The 16,393-nt window shown below is 44.2% G+C and overlaps 1 protein-coding gene across 2 annotated transcripts in view; it reads left to right on the forward strand.

Annotated features, from left to right (window-relative positions):
- The window catches only part of LOC110536961 (inactive tyrosine-protein kinase PRAG1), a 37,529-nt gene extending 21,194 nt beyond the window's left edge, over positions 1 to 16,335 (forward strand). The window contains exons 4-8 of one of the 2 annotated variants that reach the window (XR_016484872.1): positions 4,777 to 4,943; positions 8,909 to 9,678; positions 12,544 to 12,813; positions 12,987 to 15,828; positions 15,898 to 16,335. Coding sequence is in view for 1 of the 2 variants with exons in the window: in XM_021622645.3 (XP_021478320.3) it covers positions 4,777 to 4,943; positions 8,909 to 9,678; positions 12,544 to 12,813; positions 12,987 to 13,793 (2,014 nt within the window). In the remaining variant the exon portion in view is untranslated. Of the gene's footprint in view, positions 1 to 4,776; positions 4,944 to 8,908; positions 9,679 to 12,543; positions 12,814 to 12,986 lie in introns of both variants that reach the window. The other variant, XM_021622645.3, reaches the window with a different exon arrangement.
- Positions 16,336 to 16,393: the final 58 nt, after the last annotated feature.

Raw genomic sequence — 16,393 nt, forward strand, 5'->3', positions numbered from 1 at the left:
GGAACAATATTCTAGACCGACAGATTATGGAGTTAAACTCAAGATTTCAAGAAGACACATATGGGATCATGCAAGCGGCAGCCTCCTTTTCCAAAGAATCCCAAACCTGCGGCCTTAAAGAACAGCTGAAAACCACATGCGATCATTATGCAAAATCAAGTGAGGATGCTGAATTCACTGTTTTTATTCAGCAGTTGAGTCGCAAAATGAACATGGGAAAGAGTGACTTTTCCTCCATAATGAGTGTACTTGACAGCTGCCCTGATGATATTTTCCCTAATATAAACTCTCTGTTAAGGATCATTGTCACACTTCCAATGACATCATGCAGTGTGGAGTCTTTTCTCAACAACTAGGATAAAAAAAAATCATCATCACACATCAGTGACAACCACTTCAGTTTGCTGTCTTTAGAGCGACAACTGACAGATCCATTGGATTGTGATGACATCATCACCACATTCAACTCAAAGCCTCGCCGTCTGCGCCTTGTGATGTAGGTCACGACTTATTGAAACGTCTACTAAAGGGAAGGTACCTTTTTTATAGTACTACTGCCTGCTGTGGTATAAATGGTAACATCAAATATAGGCTTGTTTGCCCATCGAGATTGAAGTGCGTCTGAAGATGAGTTCTATGTTGTTGGCAACTGTCTTATTTTAATGTGCTGGGATAGGTCATTATTTATATATGTAACTAGGTTGCTCCAAGTACTATGCGCTAGTATAAAACGATTGTATTACGAAATAATATATGGTGCACATCGCAAAATAAATGTAATAAACAAGTAGAAAAAATGCCTATCCAAATTTTTCTAGGCCTCTCCAAAAAAAAAAAACATCTGGTTATGCCCCTGGTGGAAACGGAACACGAGAGTCAAAGCAAGTTAACGTTGTCTTTGAGACTAAATTTCACTTGCCTGTTCGGTCAGACACAAAGCACATTCCACCAAATAGTCAATGGTTACAGATTGAGCTTTGAAGTCTGTTTGAGTACTTGATTACTCATCTAACCCTCATCATCCTCAACCACTCTGTATCTAACCCTCATCATCCTCAACCACTCTGTATCTAACCCTCATCATCCCCAACCACTCTTTGCTACTTGCCAAGGTCACCCTTTTCTCTGTAAACAGAAATCATGTTCTCAGTAATCTATTTCAGCCAGAGCTGTCCTTCCCTGGTCCTATTCCCTATTCCACTTCCTCTTTCAGGCATACAATTGTCTGAATTGTTTTGTTTCATTGTTCAATTGAAATGTTCATGACCTGGGAGAAAAATGTTTTTTTTATATATGTTAGCCAGTAGTAGTGGTAGTAACTGAATTTATAAACATTAGGAACACCTGCTATTTCCATGACAAACTGACCAGCTGAATACTGGTCAAAGCTATGATCACTTATTGTTGTCACTTGGTAAATCCACTTCAATCAGTGTAGATAAAGGGAGGAGACCGGTTAAAGAAGGATTTTTAAGCCTTGAGACAATTGAGACATGGATTGTGTATGTGTGCCATTCAGAGGGTGAATGGCCAGGAGAAAATATGCCTTTGAAGGTGGTTTGGTAGTAGGTGACAGGCGCACCGGTTTGATTGTGTCAAGAACTGCAACACTGCTGGGTTTTTCACGCTCAACAGTTTCCTGTGTGTATCAAGAATGGTCCACCACCCAAAGGACATCCAGGCAACTTGACACAACTGTGGGAGTAATTAGAGTCAACATGGGCCAGCATCCCTGTGGAACGCTTTCAACACCTTGTAGAGTCCATGCCCCAACGAATTGAGGCAGTGCAACTCAATATTAGGAAGGTGTACCTAATGTTTTGTACACTCAGTGTATATGCTATATGTTACAGTATAGTGCTGGTTGAAAGAGATGAAACAGCTGCTATTATTATCTTGATCTGATGTTAGACGTGAGATGATGATGATGTGAATGTACACTATTACTCAAACAGTCTGGCACTGGCTATTTATCAGAAAGATATCTACCTGAAGATCTAATGGAAGCAATGCCATGATAAACGAGGTTTCAAAGATTGTTATTGTTTGGGAAAATAACCTTTTTTATCGAAACGATTATTCACACGACCATCAGACAGGAGAGGTGGTGGAGACTGCGGCCTATTTTAAAGTCACCCAGGTACTAGCTAGCCATTCTCTTTAACATTCTTTAGAGTCTAAGACGTTGGGGGAGTGCTAAGCTGACATGGAATTACATTTTTTTTAAAGGACATTATGGATCATTTAGCTATTGGATTTTGAATTTTAGGACCCCTTTTTAGGTATCAAAAAAGGAAAACAAATATTGGAAATATTTAGAAATGTACAACTAAAGCCCATAGAAACGCATTGAATAACACATTCATGGGGCGGCAGGGTAGCCTAGTGGTTAGAGCGTTGGACTAGTAACCGGAAGGTTGCAAGTTCAAATCCCCGAGCTGACAAGGTACAAATCTGTCATTCTGCCCCTGAACAGGCAGTTAACCCACTGTTCCTAGGCCGTCATTGAAAATAATAATTTGTTCTTAACTGACTTGCCTGGTTAAATAAAAAGGACCATCAAAAAAATAAATCATAAGAAACAAGGTTTTGAAAAAATATACTCAGGAAATGTTTTTTTTTTTTTTTTATCAAGCCGGTGAGACCGTAACTCACCCTCAACCCTGATGCTTCTTTAAATGATATGTGTCAACAGTTCCATAGCACTGTTGTTTACTTATTACATATGTATGAGGGTACACACACACACACACACACACACCTGCACTGCTTGTTTGTTGAGGGGATTTACGTTGTGATTGAAGTTTTTAAAGACCTAGCGGATAGAGCAATAGAGCCAGTCAATCTGGGCTGAGATGAAGGATCCGGGGCTATGCTCAGTTTGACCCATTAACCAGCTAGAATGAAGCAATAAGTAAGTACTGAGCTCCAAACACATGGATTACCCCATACACTGCAATTTTATTTTTGAAGGTGATTTATGCTATAGCCTACAATACAAATGAGACGACACACACACACACACACACATTGTCTATTGCCATATGTCTCCGCCTCATTTCCACCGTCTCATCATCATACGCCTTTGTTTGGTCTGACGTTGTGATTGAAGTTTTTAAAGACGTTGTGATTGAAGTTTTTAAAGACCTAGCGGATAGAGCAATAGAGCCAGTCAATCTGGGCTGAGATGAAGGATCCGGGGCTATGCTCAGTTTGACCCATTAACCAGCTAGAATGAAGCAATAAGTAAGTACTGAGCTCCAAACACATGGATTACCCCATACACTGCAATTTTATTTTTGAAGGTGATTTATGCTATAGCCTACAATACAAATGAGACGACACACACACACACACACACACATTGTCTATTGCCATATGTCTCCGCCTCATTTCCACCGTCTCATCATCATACGCCTTTGTTTGGTCTGACAAATGGTTGTGGGTTTTGCTCTGCTCATGTATGAGGGTACACACACACACACACACACCTGCACTGCTTGTTTGTTGAGGGGATTTACGTTGTGATTGAAGTTTTTAAAGACCTAGCGGATAGAGCAATAGAGCCAGTCAATCTGGGCTGAGATGAAGGATCCGGGGCTATGCTCAGTTTGACCCATTAACCAGCTAGAATGAAGCAATTGAATAGCAATGAGATTCAGATTTGCCTAGCCTGTCACTCAGCCTAATTGGACTACATGATTAGGAAAACTACCCCCAGAGGGTATCAGGGGCTCCTTTTCATTCAGATAGGAGCTATCATGGCATGGGAAAGCAAAAAATGGATTCCTCTATATGTTTAGGGTACAGTGTAGGATGTTGGCGGGGAAATTACTCTAATGGAAAAGTGGAAGACATTTTCAAAAACATCATTATTATTCCCTAGCTCCAGGAAGTGGAGTGGAAGTGGATGTATTGTCTCTTTTTCATGACTTGGCACTGAGAAGACTATATTATTATTATTATTATTTATCTTAAAGGGAAACTACACTCAAACTATCTTTTTGGTCTTTTTTTTTCATTAGTGCACTGTTGATACAGTCTCAAAATGTATCTCATGATGATCTGACAAGTGACACTTTGCTTCTTGAAAGTTCAATATCTTGAAAACCTGATGCTGACATGCAAAACATTTTGTCTCTATCGATAGTGGACGAATGAACAAAATACCAAAGGATTTTTAAAGAATTTTTCCTTTAAGAGACACAACAATAACAAGCATTCACTCAGCCAGAAGAGTGTTCCTCTCCGAAGGGGAAGTGAGACTAGTATCTGACGTTTCATGTGTTCTTGTGAAGAGTGGAGGCAGTTTACCTCATGTAGTGGCTGAACCGTCTCATTTACATCCAGATATGTTGAGATATCTAGATGAGATGGAGGGGAAACTAGATGTTTGGCTCACAGAGACAATGATAGATTGTAAAGAACCGTCTCTCAGCCTGAAGCAAATCTGACAGGCAGCACAACACACACATACATACACACATACACACACACACACACACACACACACACACACTTTACCTGTTCGCTGAAATTACACAATAGAACTAACATGTTCGGTTTAACAAGTTGTAAGAGCGAACACTGTCTGTTATTGTTGAGAGCTGCAATAGAGACATTTTGTTAGGTGTTTGAGCATCAGACGGTTTTGATAACAGTGGTCATTTATTTTTAATGGTGGGAAGCCGTTGTGTTAACTTCCTGGTTATGGAAATTAGATAAGGCACCAAACATCATCCCCCAGAGTAATATCCTCTGTTACGCTCTCTGCAGGGTGTCTGGTAAGATGAGCCAGAGCAGTGTGGAGCTGGACCACTGCAGCCAGCAGGGCTCTGTCGAGAGCCTGACCAACAGTCTCCGTGGCCTGGGGAGCAGCAGCCTGCCTACAGCCTCCACCGACAGCTTGCTTGGAGACTCCAACAGAGCCCTCTCTGATTCTGGTGAGTAAATGTTAAAGCCTCCTTCGACAGCTTGCCTGCAGACTCCAACAGAGCCCTCTCTGATTCTGGTAACTGTTATAGCCACCCGCCGGGACATATAACTAGGGCCAAGAGATCCGCGAGAAAACGACATTGTTTTGAGAGCAACTACACATATCATATCTGGTGCTGTTGGTATGGTGCCCCAGAGTTGGTCCGGGGGGGGGGGAGTGAGAAAACAATGAGAAGATGAAAAGGCCCACAGAGATGAGGTTATTACGGTTATACTAACAGCTACTGCAGAGATGAGGTTATTACGGTTATACTAACAGCTACTGCAGAGATGAGGTTATTACGGTTATACTAACAGCTACTGCAGAGATGAGGTTATTACGGTTATACTAACAGCTACTGCAGATATGAGGTTATTACGGTTATACTAACAGCTACTGCAGATATGAGGTTATTACGGTTATACTAACAGCTACTGCAGAGATGAGGTTATTACGGTTATACTAACAGCTACTGCAGATATGAGGTTATTACGGTTATACTAACAGCTACTGCAGATATGAGGTTATTACGGTTATACTAACAGCTACTGCAGAGATGAGGTTATTACGGTTATACTAACAGCTACTGCAGATATGAGGTTATTACGGTTATACTAACAGCTACTGCAGATATGAGGTTATTACGGTTATACTAACAGCTACTGCAGATATGAGGTTATTACGGTTATACTAACAGCTACTGCAGAGATGAGGTTATTACGGTTATACTAACAGCTACTGCAGATATGAGGTTATTACGGTTATACTAACAGCTACTGCAGATATGAGGTTATTACGGTTATACTAACAGCTACTGCAGAGATGAGGTTATTACGGTTATACTAACAGCTACTGCAGATATGAGGTTATTACGGTTATACTAACAGCTACTGCAGATATGAGGTTATTACGGTTATACTAACAGCTACTGCAGAGATGAGGTTATTACGGTTATACTAACAGCTACTGCAGAGATGAGGTTTTTACGGTTATACTAACAGCTACTGCAGAGATGAGGTTATTACGGTTATACTAACAGCTACTGCAGATATGAGGTTATTACGGTTATACTAACAGCTACTGCAGATATGAGGTTATTACGGTTATACTAACAGCTACTGCAGATATGAGGTTATTACGGTTATACTAACAGCTACTGCAGAGATGAGGTTATTACGGTTATACTAACAGCTACTGCAGATATGAGGTTATTACGGTTATACTAACAGCTACTGCAGAGATGAGGTTTTTACGGTTATACTAACAGCTACTGCAGAGATGAGGTTATTATGGTTATACTAACAGCTACTGCAGATATGAGGTTATTACGGTTATACTAACAGCTACTGCAGATATGAGGTTATTACGGTTATACTAACAGCTACTGCAGAGATGAGGTTATACTAACAGCTACTGCAGATATGAGGTTAAAGTAACAGATTACTTTATAGTAACATATGAGGTTATAGCATTTTAACCTAGTTATATTGTGTGTATTGTAGGCTATGAGTGCCATTTTTAAATTCATATAGTTCTGTTCTTGTCTAGAGTAGCTTCACAGTAGCTTTCACAACAGCTAAAACAATACCAAAAATACCAAATAAACTCAGAAAAAAAAGAAGCGTCCCTTTTTCCGGACCCTGTCTTTATTTGTAAAAATAACTTCACAGATCTTCATTGTAAAGGGTTTAAACACTGTTTTCCATGCTTGTTCAATGAACCATAAAGAATTAATGAACATGCACCTGTGGAACGGTCGTTAAGACACTAACAGCTTACAGATGGTAGGCAATTAAGGTCACAGTTATGAATACTTAGGACACTAAAAAGGCCTTTCTACTGACTCTGAAAAACGCCAAAAGAAAGATGCCCAGGCTCCCTCATCTGCGTGAACGCGCCTCAGGCATGCTGCAAGGAGGCATGAGGACTGCAGATGTGGCCAGGGCAATAAATTGCAATGTCCGTACTGTGAGACGCCTAAGTCAGCGCAACAGGGAGACAGAATGGACAGCTGATCATCCTCGCAGTGGCAGGCCAAGTGTAACACCAGCACAAGATCGGTACATCCGAACATCACACCTGCGGGACAGGTACAAGATAGCAACAACAACTGCTCGAGTTACACCAGGAACGCACAATCCTTCCATCAGTGCTCAGACTGTCCACAATAGGCTGAGAGAGGCGACAGAGTTTTACCTCGTCAGCTTGGGGATTCGATCTAGCACACTTTCGGTTACTGGTCCAACGCTCTAACCACTAGGCTTCCTGCAGCCCCGATATGAGGTTGTAGTAACAGATGAGGTTTATAAAGGTTATAGTAAAATACGTAGTTTCCTCTTTTAGACTGAGTGTGTGTGTACGTACGTCTGTCAGCCTTTGTTTTGAGATGTGTCATTTTCCACAAAGAGTGTGTGTGACCCTGCACGCTGCTGACTGAGGTCTGACGCACCTACGTTTGGTTTGGCGTCACCCGTCTTCATCTCTCCATATATGGTCTAAAGCCCAGTGGATGCGGCTCAAATGGCACGCTATTCCATATCTAGTGTACTTCTTTTGACCGGGGCCCGATACGACTCTGTTCAAAACTATTGCACTACATAGGGAATATGGTGTGCAAATTGGGACATAGTCAGTGACTCCCAGACAGTCTGTAATTGCCTCACTTCCTGGGAAGTGTTTGAAGAGATAATTATGGGACTGTGATAACTAGGAAAATAAGGGCTTTTGCCACCATGCATACATGCAATCTTTCCTTTAGATTTCCCCCCTGGAAACCTACTCATTTAGTGTCGCATTGGGAGCACAGCCTATCTATGCAGCCTTTACCGTCAACAACCACACAATTATCTGTCTCTCTGGGGAAGACTGTGGAGTTTCACATTCTTTATAGTCTACTCTTTAATTCACTATTTCCTAATGGTACAGCATGGCAGACACTGTGACCATCTTGAACCTTAAATTGTGCACCAACTCACTCTAAACTTGTCACTACACCCTCCGAGGGAACGTTGAATAGATGGGGTGTGTGTGTGTGTGTGTGTGTGTGTGCTGACTGATATGACTAAGCCATTATAGGGAGGGCCACGGTGACAGGATGGGTGCAGCTACTACGAATAGCCTGCTGAGCTGCTGCCACCCAGTCAGATGCTGTTGGGGTGTGGATAATGTACTGTAGATTTATGGGTGAGGGTATGCTAATGTATTTACTGTTTATCGGTACTATCAGTGATTTTCAAAGGTTATTTAGAAGGTTTTACTTCAGTGATTGACATGTGGTTGTTTTACCTACCTTCATTGAATGCACTGATTTGTAAGTAGCTCTTAATAATAGTTTACAGGTGAGGGGTAATGTACTATATGTGTAAGGGGTAATGTACTATATGTTTATGTGTAAGGGGTAATGTACTATATGTGTAAGGGGTAATGTACTGTAGTTATGTGGGTAAGAGGTAATATAGCTTTATGGCTAGAGAGGCACTGGGACACAATGCTCCTATTTATAAGAATCAGTACAGGCACCTGAGGCACTAGCTCTTCTAGTTAAACAGTAACTGACTTAACTGTCGCTAGTAATCTCCTCACTCTGCTTATTACTGCCTCTGCACACAGTCTGTATCAGCCTGAACCCTTGGTGACCGACTGTACCTGTTCTATACTAATCCTGTTTATGGTGTGTGTGTTCACTTAAACTGACTGATGGGCATTATTTTGAACAATTTTTATCTGTGCTGTGGCAATTTGATTTGTGTTTTTTTTTAAATATAAGTGAGGGAAGTTGTTTGATCAGAGAAGTGTTGATTCCTTTAGTAGTTCTCCAGTCATGTGTTTCAGGATATAAAACATTTTCTTAGTATAATATCTTCTCTTGTGTCTGTGTTACGTGTCATTGTGATGTTCAACATGAATACTGATGTATTGCATCTCTCTCTGCAGGTTCCCATGATGCCCCTCGTCTGTCGTGCACCTCGCCATTTCCCAGAAGCCCGATGGCCTCATCTCCAGGGTCTCCTCACGCTGACCCGTTCTCTAGCAACACCCTGTCCAACCAGCTGCAGCCACCGCCCCTACCCGAAAAGAAAATGGTGAATCGCGCCGTATCCGCCCCTGACAACATGGCCAGGAAACCCTTAGCCCGGGCTTACCCCTGCTTCCCCTTCACCGGTGGCTCTGAGAGTAATGTATCCCGTCCTGACGTCCCATCCCTGTCCAGTCTTCCATCCTCCCCCGTGGAACCTCGGGCCATTTATTCCTCCTCTGAGTCTTTAGAGCGCTGTCACACCCCTCTGGGACACCCCCTGCGCTCCCGGACCCTGGACGAACCCCTGAAAGTTCGGGGACGACTAGGGGGTCACAGCCGAGGCAGCATCACCACCTCCTCCTCCCCTCAGCTCAGCGCCCCCCACCTCTCGGCCTCCGGACCCACCCAGGGCTCTGGCCTGCAGCTGCAGACCCTGCTCAGTAACATAGACAGTAGAGAGGGGATCTACTCCAAGCTGGGAGGCCTATATGCTGAATCGCTGCGCCGCCTGGCTCTGAAGTGTGAGGACCACTTCACCCGCAGCCAGAAGAACCCGCTGAGGTTTGATGAGAGCAACTGGTCCCTGTTCAAATTGACCTGTAACAAGGCCAGCTGTAATGCGGGAGACGGTGTCTACTACTCTGCTGCCTGCGCCTCAGACCCATCCAACTCCTACGCAGTCAAGGTAACTGGAACACTGGCTCCCTTTCATCTCTATAGCTTTTATTTATGTAACCAGGAAGTCCCATTTAGGTTAGAAGACCACTTTCCCAATGGAGACCTGTCTCTCTGTTTTCTGGAGTTTTTTGGGGGGCCAAGGCTGTCCTGTAGTGCTTTGATATTTTTATTTATTTATTTATTCCACCTTTATTTAACCAGGTAGGCCAGTTGAGAACACCTTTATTTAACCAGGTAGGCCAGTTGAGAACACCTTTATTTAACCAGGTAGGCCAGTTGAGAACACCTTTATTTAACCAGGTAGGCCAGTTGAGAACACCTTTATTTAACCAGGTAGGCTAGTTGAGAACACCTTTATTTAACCAGGTAGGCTAGTTCAGAACAAGTTCTCATTTGCAACTGCGACCTGGCCAAGATAAAGCATAGCACATACAACAACACAGAGTTACACATGGAATAAACAAAACATAGTCAATAATACAGTAGAACAAATTAAAACAAAAAGTCTATGTGCAAATGAGGTAATATAAGGGAGTTAAGGCAATAAATAGGCCATGGTGGCGAAGTAATTACAATATAGCAATTTAAACACTGGAATGGTAGATGTGCAGAAGATGAATGTGCAAGTAGAGATACTGGGGTGCAAAGGGGCAAGATAAATAAATGATCTGTGAGCTGCTCTGACAGCTGGTGCTTAAAGCTAGTGAGGGAGATATGAGTCTCCAGCTTCAGAGATTTTTGCAGTTCGTTCCAGTCATTGGCAGCAGAGAACTGGAAGGAAAGACGACCAAAGGAGGAATTGGCTTTGGGGATGACCAGTGAGATATACCTGCTGGAGCACGTGCTATGAATGGGTGCTGCTATGGTGACCAGTGAGCTGATATAATGGGGGGCTTTACCTAGCAGAGACTTGTAGATGACCTGGAGCCAGTGGGTTTGGAGACTAGTATGAAGCGAGGGCCAACCAACGAGAGTGTACAGGTCGCAATGGTGGGTAGTGTATGGGGCTTTGGTGACAAAACGGATGGCACTGTGATAAACTGCATCCAGTTTGTTGAGTAGAGTGTTGGAGGCTATTTTATAGATGACATCACCGAAGTCGAGGATCGGTAGGATGGTCAGTTTTATGAGGGTATGTTTGGCAGCATGAGTGAAGGATGCTTTGTTGTGATATAGAAAGCCGATTCTAGATTTAATTTTGGATTGGAGATGCTTAATGTGAGTCTGAAAGGAGAGTTTACAGTCTAACCAGACACCTAGGTATTTGTAGTTGTCCACGTATTCTAAGTCAGAGGACTCTGGTGGTTAATGTTCACATTGCAATAAGTGTGGAGACTAAACAAATGGGGGGAAAAACCTGTTGAAATATGTGTGTCAGTCAATGAGAGACATGTCTAGAGGCATCTCCCCTAATTACTGTGAGAAAAACGTCTTTGTAATCTGCAGCTCAAATTCAAACTCCCTGATTGGTCCTTACTCCCAAACTCTTATTGGACGGTGTACATTCTACTCCTCAATCAAGGTCATGCTCTTACCTCGTTAAACAATAAAACCTGTACAATGAAGTAAGCCAACATCTTAACGAGCCAAAACCTTAACGAGCTCTTAGACTGCTCAGAAGACCAAAGGGATACTCAGCCGAGCCACAGACCCTCCACGTTGGTTGTGTGTCCCAAATGACACTCTATTCGCTACATAGGGTACTACATTTGACCATAGACTCGTAGTGCACTATCTAGGAAATAGGGTGCAATTTGGGACGTAGCCTGTGTTTGTTCTCACATCGAAGAGAAGGTCCTACCATTCTCGTTTTCCTCCAGGGCATGTTCTGTACTGTAGCCTGCTGTACTGAGGAGAGAGAGAGAGAGGGTGTGCTCTGCATTCATTTTGACTGACCTTTGTCCCAAAGTCATTAGCAATGTGTAAAAGCAACATGTAAATCCAGAGCTGTGTGTCAAGAGGCCTCGCTGCCTGAGGCTCTGTAGTCTTGCCTAATGCCTCTAGGTCCATTAATCTTTTCATGCCAGCCAGGATTTACAGTTCAGACACACCCCTGTTGTCAAGGCCTACATACAACCACCCTTACACACACATTCTTTCTCTCACACAAACACACTACCCACAAACACACATGGCAGCAGCTCTGTGATGTGACTGCGTAATGAAATCATCCCGTCCTCATATTAAATCATCAATCTGTACAGTTAAATCACTATGGCAACGTCCCAAATGGAACCATATTCATTATCACTATGGCTACGTCTCAAATGAACCATATTCATTATCACTATATTCATTTTATAGTGTACTACTTTTGACCAGGACCTATAGGACTCCCGTCAAAAGTAGTGCACTAAGTAGGGGAAAGGGTGCCGTTTGGGACGTAGACTGTGTCATATCAGGGCTCAGCTGTGTTTGTAAAGTGGGAGAGATGGACAGGCTGCCACACTTCCCAATATAGTGCACTACCTTTGACTAGGGCCTGTATGACTGGTCAAAAGTAGTGCACTTTATAGGGAATACGGTGTCATTTGGGACATAACCACAGTGTTTGGCTTTACTCGTATTAAACATGGTGAAACTCATTCATGGCTGCTTGTAGTTAGACTGGTAGACTTATGGAATTACTGTCTGTCTGCTACTACTGGATTGAAAACAAGATCTAAATGAATGAAGGATTTAAAGCTTGTTGACAGCAAGTGGGGATAATATTCCAGTCTCTTACTTAACCAGGGAATAAATATTTCCTCACTGTGTACATTGTGCTCTAACCCTCCCCCTCCAGATATCTAAGAGCCAGGCAGACATTTTCCTCCACATGATTACGCATGTTTCTATTCTAACCACGGTGTCTCTCCTCTTCTCTCGGCAGATCTGTAAGAGCCAGACCTCAGAAGCCAAGCAGGGTCACCTCTACAGCCTGTCCGTCCAGCAGACCGTCCCTCCCCACTTCAACCTCCAGCAGGACTGTGGCCACTTCATAGCCTGCGTGCCCCGGAGCATGCTCCCTGCTGATGAGGCCTCGCTGCCCCCCAGTCCCAACCCCACGCAGGGGGACAAGGAGCGTGTGGTGGTTATCACCCGGGAGGTGCCACAGCAGACTACGGCAGACTTTGTCAAGGAGTGGGCGTCCGTTCACCAGGTATGATTGTGCCCGTTTGAAACATCTCATTTCATTGCATCTTATCTTGAGGAAGGCCCCTAGCGTGGAACGTTGACTGAATGGTGTGATGTTCACCATTGTGGACATGGAATGAAAGACGCAAATATTGCTTTTGCCTGCCAGCGTCTCATTTGTATTTGTTTTCCCAACAGGCCCAGCCGGAGGTGTACGAGCGGTGGGTCTGCTTTCTCCTGCTGCAGCTGTGTGACGGTCTGGACCATCTAAAGGAGCATGGGGTGACACATCGAGACCTTTGTCTGGAGAACCTCCTCCTGGTCCCTCACCGCCGCCCCCCGCAGGCCAACCCCAATGCCCCACACGACCAGAAGCACCTCCCCCGCCTGGTCATCTCCAGCTTCGCCAAGGCCAAGCAGCGGAACACTGAGGACTCTGCCCAAAATGACCCCCGCCTCAAACGCAACCACGCCCGCCTGGCCCCGGAGATCGTCTCGGCCGCCCAGTACCGGAAATTCGACGAGTTCCAAACCGGTATTCTAATCTATGAGCTCCTCCACCAGCCGAACCCGTTTGAGGTCAGCCCGAAACTGAAAGAACAGGACTATAGCTGTGAGGACCTGCCGCCCATCCCTCCAGTCTCTCTCTACTCCGCTGGACTCCAGAGACTAACCAGGCTACTCCTCCAACCGGACCCCATTAAACGCATCCACATTCAGGAGGCCAAGCGGGTGCTGCAGAGCCTGCTGTGGGGCCCCCGGAAAGACCTGATGGAGCAACAGCAGTGGGGGGACAGGCTGGGCCCCGGGGAAGGGCCCCGCCACGAGGGCCTCCTCAACTGGTTGGACGTGAAGAGAGCGCTGCTGATGATGAAGTTCGCAGAGAGGTCTCTGGAGCCAGAGAGGAACGCAGAGTTAGAGGACTGGTTGTGTTGTCAGTACTTCAGCTCTGCTCATCCTCTGTCCCTGTGTCATACAGCTGAACTGCTCTACTCACTCAAGTGACTGACACACTGACCGGACAGACTGTCTGAATCCCAAATCAACCCCAAATGCCTAGCCCCTAGGTACTCCTGGAGATCTGAAAGGATTGGGGGTGACTGTGTTAGTGTGTAGAGACCATGAGCTGCCTTGGGTTTCCCCTGTATCTGTCTGAGGATACACAGTGACACAATGTGAACCTGTCTGCTCTTCACTCAAATGCATGAAAGTAACAAGGCATCACTCACTTTCCTGTCCATTCAGCTTCTACTTATACTGTATGTCTAAAGACTGCCGTTGTTTTACTTTACTGTATGGACTAAGACACAAACCCGCTGGTAAGGAACCGTCCCAAAAGCCCAAGCAGGCCAGCGATGGGCAGAACAGAACAGGAGTCTCTCTTGCCAGAATCAGAGCACTCTCTGTTCCACAACAGACACAGCAGCTGTGAAAGCTAAGCATGGAATGGAGGATTGACGTAACGCAGGAAGACCTCAATTTACTTACCTATTTAGTATTGATGAACAACAGTCAGTATACACACCTGCCAAGACGTTTCAAGTGTTAATGTTTTATGTTGTCCTTATCAATAGGACTACTTGCCCTTTCAAACAAGAGCTCTCGTCCTCATGTATCCGTGTTCAGCAACTCTTGACAAATGTTTGATTGTGCCTGTGCAGCTAGCTAATTTTGATTTGCTTTCACACATTGGTTTTATGCTACACACAGGCATTGACACTGGCGTGTATTGAATTGTGCATACACATTCATACCAGTGTGTTGAAATTGAGTGAACTGGTTCCTGAAGGTTACCTTGTCTACAGCTCAGTTTAGAGTGGTTGGTGTTGTATCTTTCCTTGTTAATCCACGAGGAGGACATGTATTGTTTAGAAAGGTGGCCATCTTGAAACCAAAGCTGTTTTGATTGGCCTAGATGGGATGGTAACCATGGAAATGGTGTGACATGAACCAATCTAAAACGTGTACTGCCTAATGCCACAAAATACAGTATGCATATCATTAGTTAAGCGATACTAAGACAGCCAGTACCACACCTGCTATGGTCCCACTTACCCCAATACTTACCTTTTTAAAGAGATACTCCGGTACTTTTGTATACTTTTAGCCAGTGGTTCAGAAAGTAGCGCTCACGAGCCAAAAGTGGTCCCTGAAAATGGCTTACTCTGTCACCATATGTGCAGATACAGTATTTGCACCACGTCATTGCTCTCTCTGCTGTGTCCACTGAGCTGTTGGGCCTGCCCTGCAACCTCATTGGATAATGCTGGACAGGCCTCTTGCTAGCTGTCACTTAAATGCAAGAGTGCTGAAACTCATTGGCTATAACTCAAATTGCTATGTGGGGAAAATGGCCCGAAACAGCTTCAAGAAAAGTCACTTTCAAACTTGGGATTTTGTGGCTAATTGAGTTAAAATAGTAATTCTGTATGAACTACTCACTGACACATCCAGCCCAAAGCGGGAGGTTTAAAACATACTTTCTTAGTTGCCAAAGTCCGGAGCATGTCTTTAATGTCATCTTTAATTGTTGTTTTTGATATTATCAATTGTTACAGTGCCTTTACTTCTCCATATACATGTTATGGTGACTGAGAACCTAATTGTAAATCTTAACCCCTATGCTCCCTCTGTAATTTGTGAAACTGGATTTTCACAGAATGGTCTGGAGACGAACAGAACTTGTACATAAAGAGGTTGTAGATCAAATAGCGAGCCCCACCTCAAGCAGGTCTTAATAATTGCAATGGATAAGATCCATAGTGAAAAGGTATCTATGATATCCAATCGTTTTAACCCATAGTAGTCACTGGAGTAAGGACTTTCTGTTTTTCTGTGCATCCTAAATGGCACCCAATTCCATTCGTAGTGCACTACTCCTGACCAGAGCCCTGTGTAGGGTAGTGCACTACTCCTTACCAGAGCCCTGTGTAGGGTAGTGCACTACTCCTGACCAGAGCCCTGTGTAGGGTAGTGCACTACTCCTGACCAGAGCCCTGTGTAGGGTAGTGCACTACTCCTGACCAGAGCCCTGTGTAGGGTAGTGCACTACTCCTGACCAGAGCCCTGTATAAGGTAGTGCACTACTCCTCACCAGAGCCCTGTGTAGGTAGTGCACTACTCCTCACCAGAGCCCTGTGTAGGTAGTGCACTACTCCTCACCAGAGCCCTGTGTAGGTAGTGCACTACTCCTCACCAGGGCCCTGTGTAGGTAGTGCACTACTCCTCACCAGAGCCCTGTGTAGGTAGTGCACTACTCCTCACCAGAGCCCTGTGTAGGTAGTGCACTACTCCTCACCAGAGCCCTGTGTAGGGAAAAGGGTACCATTTGGAACGCACTCGCTTCAACTTCTTCTTGTTTCACCAAGACTAAATCATTGATTATAGCCTGGGGCTGCAGGCAAACAGTCCAAATTCTGTTCTATTCCACTGCTGTTATCATTATGTGAATAGAAAAGATACTGGTCTCTGTGACCACTAACACATTGATTAATGTGAGCCTCACCTGCATTCATCAATAAATTGTAAATATGTTTTCACACATGCACACCATGCGCCGTCTGTCTTTTGCTTGTGAACGGCATCAATGGATGTCATTTGTGTGT

This window comes from Oncorhynchus mykiss, chromosome 12, assembly GCF_057628025.1.
Source record: "Oncorhynchus mykiss isolate SJ-2025 chromosome 12, ASM5762802v1, whole genome shotgun sequence".
Lineage (NCBI taxonomy): Eukaryota > Metazoa > Chordata > Actinopteri > Salmoniformes > Salmonidae > Oncorhynchus > Oncorhynchus mykiss.